Source organism: Microtus oregoni, unplaced genomic scaffold (genome assembly GCF_018167655.1).
Source record: "Microtus oregoni isolate MIOR12 unplaced genomic scaffold, Mior012 000071F_ref0000514, whole genome shotgun sequence".
NCBI lineage: Eukaryota > Metazoa > Chordata > Mammalia > Rodentia > Cricetidae > Microtus > Microtus oregoni.
This window is the reverse complement of record NW_024543978.1, coordinates 1267669-1275711: the sequence shown is the minus strand read 5'-3', so window position 1 is coordinate 1275711 and position 8043 is coordinate 1267669. Positions and strand designations below refer to the sequence as shown.

At 54.8% G+C, this 8043-nt stretch overlaps 1 protein-coding gene across 1 annotated transcript; it reads left to right on the top strand.

Moving 5' to 3' along the window:
• Positions 1–222: 222 nt before the first annotated feature.
• On the top strand, positions 223–6923 carry Ogfr (opioid growth factor receptor). Its single transcript, XM_041641926.1, has 7 exons — positions 223–416; positions 1895–1963; positions 2400–2478; positions 3465–3543; positions 4176–4242; positions 4568–4716; positions 5265–6923. Exons 1-7 carry the CDS (start codon positions 276–278, stop codon positions 6616–6618), a joined length of 1938 nt encoding a protein of 645 aa, XP_041497860.1. The 5' UTR covers positions 223–275; the 3' UTR covers positions 6619–6923.
• Positions 6924–8043: the final 1120 nt, after the last annotated feature.

Below are 8043 nucleotides of genomic sequence, written 5' to 3'. Positions count from 1 at the left end.
CCTCACAGCAGGCGGAGAGGCACTTCCCGCAGGGCTGGGGAGAAGCCTCCCTTTATCCTCCGGGAGACGGTGGGGGGCAGGGATCCCCGGTGCACAGCCTCCAGGGGTTGCCCTTCGCCGGGATCGCCTCCTCTTCGCGCCCAGCTCCCAGGGAGGTTGGGTACCTCGCGTAACGGCGTAAACTGAGCGGTGGGCGGGACCTGGCGCCGCCCCGCCTCCGCGCTTCCTCCTCTTTCACTTTCCTTTCCGCGGAAAGCGGGTCCTGCCTCTCGAGCATGGACGACCTGAACTGCGATTCCACCTGGGAGGACGAGAGCGAGGAGGATGGCGAGGACGGCCAGGCGGATGATACGGGCGATGCGGACACGGGCGACGAGGACGACAACGCGGAGGAGACACGGCCAGGCGTGTTCCAGGTGCAGGAGGGCGACAGGGAGGCACCAGGCCGGCAGCGCCTGGCCCTGGCCGCTGTGCCGAGGGGGCGCCGGGCCCAGGCCGTGTCGGACCGAGCGCCGGTGACGTCAGGGCAGCGACTGATGGGGGGGTCGTGCGTGGGTGACGTCAGAGAGCGCCCCAGGTCCCCGTCCTGCGTGGGTGGCCTTTCCTCTGGTTGTCCTTCCTCCGCCCCACGTTTGGCCCCCGACTGCAGACGGACTCCACGGGCTCGGAAGCGACCCCGGCCTAGGAGACCTGGGGCAGGGGGCTGTCTTGTCTGCCTGTAGCTCTGGTAACTTTTGTTGCCATCGAGAGCTTGTCTCCGGGTATACTTTTGTAGCAACCAGCAAATAAGCCGCAGTGTCATTCTGTAAGATGCGCTGTCCTGGTTATAAATAACTGTGGTTTCAGGTTTGGTGGTAAGCCTAGAAAATGAGAGTAAGGACTATGACCATTCTCTCCGCTGCTACAATCTCTGGGTGTCTGCTATTTTGGGAAGGTGGCCCAGAATCTGGAGAGGCAGGCTCTCAGGCTGGCCTTCCAGTCAGGCCAGCGCAGGCCTCTGCCTGACTACAATGGAACGAAGCTGAGGCTGGATAAAGTCCAAAGGCCCTGATAGGAATTGTTTCCCCTTGAGAGCTCTTGGATCATATCTGAAGGGGTAGTCACTAAAAGCCAGGCCCACCAGGCGGTGGTGGCACAAGCCTTTAATCCCAGCAGCAATTGGGAGGCAGAGGCAGGTGGATCTCTGTGAGTTCAAGGCCAGCCTGGTCTACAAGAGGTAGTTCCTGGACAGCTAGGACTGTTACACAGAGAAACCCTGTCTCCAAAAACCAAACAAAACAAAACAGCCAGCCCTAGCTTGGAGGCATAGTGTCTTCCATCACATTAAGCTAGGGAGGAGCATGGGTGTGCAGGGAAGGGCCTCATTCATCCCCATCCATCAGACCCATCCAGAGTCATCTGGGTTTTCTCTTGAGACTGTGGCTGGCAAAGTAGCTGCCCTTGGGGATTCAGCCCAGTGACCATTCATAGCATAATGTGGGGGGAAATACTATAGTACTCAGGGAAGGGGGACACACATAGGACTTAGACCCAAACAAGGTTGGCCAGCAGACCAGAGAGGACATGCAGCTGGGGCCTGGGGACAGAAAAGCACCAGCCATGCACACCTTGGAAGTATGCAGGCTAGCCTGGGCCAGAGCACCCTAAGGAGAAAAGGGGGTCCTGAGAGAGGCAGGAGCTGTAGTTGAGGCTACTCCAGTTCCTCTGTGTTGACATGGTGTGTTTCTCTAGTGTCTGGATCGGCCTTCTCAGAACTCCTGACATGGGTGGGTGGAGACCAGAAGAAAAAAACAGAAATACCCATTCCTCAGAGCTCAATGGTGGTTGCCCCAAGCCCTGCTGCCTTCATCCTGGACACTTTCCAGGTCACTTATTCCTTTTATTCTCTCTCCAGCCCAAGATGACAAGGTACCGAAACTGGCGAGCTGTGCTGGACATGCAAAGGTACCGACGCCACTATCCAGTAAGTATACATGTCCCCTACTCAAGTAGAGCAACCCCTGGCCTGCTGAAACTCCAGCTTTGGGTTCTGGGGTGTGTTCTTCATTGTCAGTGCAGATCCGTGCCCTTCCCCTAGTCATGGGTAATAGAGCATGTTGTCTTACCTGAGCCTCAGAGAGTAGCTTTAAAATGAGGGACCGTGTTCTGACAGAACATGTGACTCAGTGCTCACACGGGCTCCCTGGCTGGTACAGGGGATCACCTCAGTCTCTCCTCTGAACCCATGAGTACTGGCAACCCCTGTGGTATTTTTGAGGTACAGAAGGGGAGTAGGGGGCTGAAGGTAGTGCTGTCCTCTAAACCTACCCTTGCTACCCTTTGGGGTCTGCATGAGTTGGGGGCTCTCAGAGACAGCCTGTTTCTCATGATCCTCACCCATCCTTTCTCTGGCTCTTTAGGATTTGGCAGATCAAGACTGTAATGGCGACATGTCCAACCTGAGTTTCTACAAGAATGAGATCTGCTTCCAGCCAAATGGTACCTCCTCACTCAGCTCCAGCCCTTCTGCCCTTGGCCAGTTGTCCATTCTGTTAGGCTATCTGTGTCCTCAGTCCAATTTTGGGTTTTTTTTTTTTAATTTTCAAAACAGGGTTTCTCTGTAGCTTGGGAGCCTGCCCTGGAACTAGCTCTTGTAGACCAGACTGGCCTCGAACTCACAGAAATCCGCCTGCCTCTGCCTCCTGAGTGTTGGGACTAAAGGCCATCGCCACCACTGCCCAGCCAATTTTGACTTTCAATGTCTCTGCAGTGTCCCCTTGAAGCTGCCAGGGGGATTGGAGCTTAGGTTGAGGGGCCAGAGAGTAAGCTTTCGGGGTTTTAAAATGGTCTTTCTGTGTATCCTAGGCTGGTCTCAAACTCAAGATTTTCCCACCTCAGCCTCCCAAGTGCTGAAATTATAGACCTGAGGTGCCATATCTGTTTTGTAACATAAGTGTTATTTGAAACTAAACGGTATAAGTAAAGTTTTGTGGTGCCTGCTCACACCCATCCATTTACACGGTTACTCTTCTGCTGTGGCATGGAAAAGGCCATGCAGCTACATAGCTGAGGTGTTTGCTGTCTGGCCTTCAAAGACACCTTCCCTAGACCATGTTCCAGGCCCGGTTTCTATGGGGATTTCTTCCTAGCTGATAGTAAATATATATACACACACATACATACATGCATGCCTACATACACACATATATACATGCACACCTATATATGTGCACATATATACGAATACATATACACACACACATACATGCCCACCCCAGAGAGGAAGTAGTGCACCCCTCACATACAGAAGTAGGCCGAGTTACCCAAAACTAGCACATTTTGTATTTGATGAGCTATGGGTAGCTCCGCTGAGTTCTGTGAACCCTAAAGCTATTGAGGGTAGGCAGTGATTTTTGACATAACTCTGTCCCCTGAGCTGTGTCACAGAGGCCTCTGTAGCTGACTTTTCCCCATGGGACTTCCAGGTTCTTTCATTGAGGAAATTCTTCAGAACTGGAAAGACAACTATGAGCTCCTTGAAGAGAATCACTCCTATATCCAGTGGTGAGTGGAACCTAGGGAGAGGGGGGCCTGGTCTCCTGGGTAGGAGCTGTCGTGTGGTGTCTAGGCTTAGGTGTGTCTGAAGCACTCCTTCCTTCCGTGAGCCTGTATGTATGTGACAGGGATCCTAGTCAGTGTCTCTGTTGTTGGGCTCTGTGGGGGCGTTGTGTGCAGGTCTGTGGGCAGCTGGAGCGACCTGCCTTGGTTTCAGCAGGGCTCAAGTGAGGTGCCACACAGCAGCCATTTCCTGGCAAGTACACACCCCTTGCCTGAGGATCGCTCCCATGACTGCTCCCAGTGCCCTCTTGGTATGGCATACACTGTGGCAGTAACTACAGGACTGAGGACGAGAAAGACCAAAATAGGAAGGCATAGGAAAGAAAACGCTGCTCCCCAGAGGTGACAGACACACTGGTCTTGCCCATTTTGACTTTACACTACACAGCCCATGAGCACAAAGGCTGAGGCTCCAAGCGGCCACTTTAACTGCTCTCGGCTGACTGCCATCCTTACCCAGTTCCTTGGATAAGACAGACGCCAGCCAACGCCCCCCAGGGATGAGAGGGAAGCACTGAATTCAGGACAAGGAGTTGCTGCCTGATACTAAAGTACCTGTATCCTCACTGTCTTCACAGGCTGTTTCCTCTGAGGGAACCGGGAGTAAACTGGCACGCCAAGCCCCTCACACTCAAGGAGATTGACGTAAGTTCCCTTCATGGGCCCAGCTGGAGCGTTAGTAGAGCTACCCCCGCCTGCAGAGAGGTCACCGACAAAGGTGCCCCTGTGGCATATAGAAGTCTGCCTGATAGGAATGATGCCGCCTGTTGGAGACATCATAGAAAGGGGGCATCCCTTAGAGGCTGAGTAGTAGAAAGAAGGGCGGGAGGCCCTGGACAGGGACAGCAAGGAATGCCTTGTGCCGGGTGACAACTTTCCTGGAGGTGCCTAATGTCACCTCCTCCTTGGAGGGGCCCGTGGCCTAGTGACCAGTGAGGGTCACCTGAGCCCCCAGGGGGTTGTTTTCTAGGCATTCAAAAGTTCCATGGAGGTCAAAGAGCGTCTTGTCCAGGCCTATGAGCTCATGCTAGGCTTTTATGGGATCCAACTTAAGGACCGGGACACTGGTGCAGTCTGCCGTGCACAGAACTTTGAGTCACGCTTTCGCAACCTGAACAGGTGAGCGCAGGGCCCTGCTGGCATCCTCCCATCCCTGCTGCTCCCCTTTAGTATCTGGGACTGGGCTTCCAGCAGAGAAGCTTAATACAGCCACAGTGTACAGGTCCACCATGTGGCGGGGGTTGTGGGATTATAAGGAACCAGTCCCTTGGCTTGGGAGTTTTCATCCCCTCCATCCATGCAGACATCTCAGTCAGTCTGGTCTGCCATCAGCCCCTTCTAGCTTTCAGCTGTATTTCCCAGACAGGACGTGCAGATCCTGTCCACAGGTCCAGGGTACACAGGCCATTTTCCCAGGTGGGGGCCTGAGAAGACGCTGAAATTTGAGATGAAGCCAACTGGGGATGCCTTGACCAGATCTGTATCTTCAGGGCCAGTTCCATCCAACCTCCTTTAATCCCAACACTCAGGAGGCAGAGGCAGGCGAATCTCTGTGAGTTCAAGGCCAGCCTGGTCTACAAGAGCTAGTTCCAGGATAGGCTCCAAAAATACAGAGAAACCCTGTCTCCAAAACAAAACCTAAAACCTTTTGTCACCCACTTTGACAGACACAGCCACAACAACCTGCGTATTACGCGCATTCTCAAGTCACTGGGTGAGCTGGGCCTAGAGTGCTACCAGGCACCGCTGGTCCGCTTCTTCCTGGAGGAGACACTAGTGGAGAACAAATTACCCAGTGTGCGCCAGAGTGCCCTGGACTACTTCTTGTTTGCTGTGCGCTGCCCGCACCAGCGCCGCGAGCTGGTGCACTTTGCTTGGAAGCACTTCAAGCCACGCTGCCAGTTTGTCTGGGGGCCCCATGACAAGCTGCGGAGATTCAGGCCCCGGCCACTCTCGGCACTAGGGCAGGCAGATAAGGATGAGGGCTCCAGAAACCCCTTCCAAGAGGCTGGCACACGGGGTCGGACCTATGGATCTGGAAAGAACCTGGGTGGGGACAGGGGAACAACTGAGGATCCCTGGCTGCTGAGCACAAAGTCCCAAGATGATGTGGAAACCTTGGATGGGGACCAGAGGGGTGAGGCTGAGTCACTGAGCCCCAAAGAGAGCAAGAAGAGAAAGTTGGAGGGAAACAGGCAGGAGCAGATCCCATGGGAGGCAGATCCTCAAGTAGAGAAAATTGTCCACAACCTTGAGGGGTGTGCCCTGAGCCCTAGCAGCCAGGAACCTAGGGAGGCTGAACAACCCTGTCCTGTTACCCACGGGGCCGAGGTGACTGATGAGGTAAGAAAACGTAGGAAGGTGGAGGAGGGAAACAGGCAGGAGCAGATCCCATGGGAGGCAGATCCTCAGGTAGAGAAAATTGTCCACAACCTGGAGGGGTGTGCCCTGAGCCCTAGCAGCCAGGAACCTAGGGAGGCTGAACAACCCTGTCCTGTTACCCATGGGGCCGAGGTGACTGATGAGGTAAGAAAACGTAGGAAGGTGGAGGAAGGGACTGAGGGTGATGGAGTAGCCAGTAACCATAGCACTGATACGTTATGCCCTGCCCTGCCTCCTACACCTTCAGAGTGTCCTGAGGCCCAAAAAGATGAGAATGGGCCAGAGGACCCAGAAAGCCAGGTGGGGTCAGAGGACCCAGAAAGCCAGGTGGGGACAGAGGACCCAGAAAGCCAGGTGGGGGCAGAGGACCCAGAAAGCCAGGTGGGGGCAGAGGACCCAGAAAGCCAGGTGGGGGCAGAGGACCCAGAAAGCCAGGTGGGGGCAGAGGACCCAGAAAGCCAGGTGGGGACAGAGGACCCAGAAAGCCAGGTGGGGACAGAGGACCCAGAAAGCCAGGTGGGAGTAGAGCAAGGTACCTTTGGGAACTTGGTGGAACACCCTGACACCACAGAAGTCTCAGTGGGTGAGTCAGAGAAGTTGGCAGGGATGGGGACCTCTGCTGAACCCCCAAAGCCTTAGAGGTGCATCTCAGTCCTACTCCACCCGCTGCAGGGGTTGTCTTGAGTCCCAGAGCCCTGTTGTTGGCTCTTCTTGGTGCCCCACAGTGCTGGCCTCTCCCTGGTGGCCACTGAAGCAACCACCAGGGGGACTGAGGCCCTGCCCTCAGGGAAGGCCATGGCCTTCAGAACCCTCCTTACCTCACTGTGTCCTCCCCCACTGCCCTCTGAGCCCCGTGTTTGTGAACAGATCCTAAGGGTCTCGGGGGAGGGGCCTCTTTTCTTAATCTGGTGCCAAGTGAGGCCTTTTCTGAATAAACTCTTTAGACTTTGTTTTTTGGTTGCCTGTGGGTTCTGTGAGTTTTTCCTTTAGACTGCCCTCTTCCCCAAGTTGAGAGCAGCCTGGCCAGTACCACACACATGCTACACAGCTCTTTCTGGGCACAGGCGCTGTAAACAGACCTGTCCTAAAATTGCATACAGCCTTCCTGAATACAGGGTTTGATCAGCAGCACTTTACCTGCGGCTTGTCACCTGGTGCATCGCTCTCTTGGGTGGGCTGGGGACCATGCTGGGTGTCATGCCCATCTCCGCTGATCTTCAGGGGCTGGATGTGGCCTATCAGACCGGCATTCCACTGCAGCTTCTCTCTACTGGGGCTTTCCCCCCTTCTCGCTCCCCGGTGCCTATCTGTCATGTAAGAAGTTTTGTGAACCTTGAGGAGAGGGCCACACACGTCTCGGTGCAAATGAGTTGGCAACCAAGTCCAGTCCTGGGTGTTCTTGGGGAGAGGATCACAGTTCTCCCTGAGTTGAACACAGGAGTCAGGTATCATTTCTTGACAAGGTCACTGTATGATGCTGTGGACAGTGCCCTCCCAAGGTTAGCTCCAGGCTGTGGGCCACCGGACCCTCAGCTGTGGTTTGGCTCATTGGTGAGGTTTCCATCATGAAATGGAAATAGATGTTCTGAGATGGAGAGAAGGCATCTCGTTACTCCAGCTGGGGTCCCTCTTGGAGTGACCAAGCATCTTTGACTAAATGGCTGAGACTCAGGTCAGATGGGGAATATCAACACTTGAAAGTGAGGAGAGGCTCTAGGAGTGGCTGGCCGTTTCGACTCACTTGACTTTCAGGACAATAGTGTGCCAAAACAGGTAGATAAAGCTTCAGCTCTGCACAGCTCCAAGGCAAGCGCTGGGCGGTCTGGGGTGTGAGGGTGCTGAAGACAAACCCTGCTTCAAGTGCCAAAAATGCTCCCCAGACACAACCCAAAGGCCAGCTGTGCCACATGCTGGAAGCTGAGGGGGCAGGAAGACCTAGACTGTGGTGCCCCAGGAACCTGGGTCAGGTAGGAGGTCCTTTACAGGAGCCATGAGATCCTAGTCTCAGACCATGTGGGTGGGGCTTCTGCTGCCTGAGTTGCTCTCTCCCCTTGTCAAGGCTTC

What these genes read in the sequence shown, in the direction of transcription:
- Ogfr (XM_041641926.1), top strand. Translation starts at nt 276, where the DNA reads ATGGACGACCTGAACTGCGATTCCACCTGGGAGGACGAGAGCGAGGAG. An exon ending in GATCTGCTTCCAGCCAAATG is followed by an intron (nt 2,479 to 3,464) that starts GTACCTCCTCAC and finishes TGGGACTTCCAG; the next exon opens with GTTCTTTCATTGAGGAAATT. An exon ending in TCACACTCAAGGAGATTGAC is followed by an intron (nt 4,243 to 4,567) that starts GTAAGTTCCCTT and finishes GTTGTTTTCTAG; the next exon opens with GCATTCAAAAGTTCCATGGA.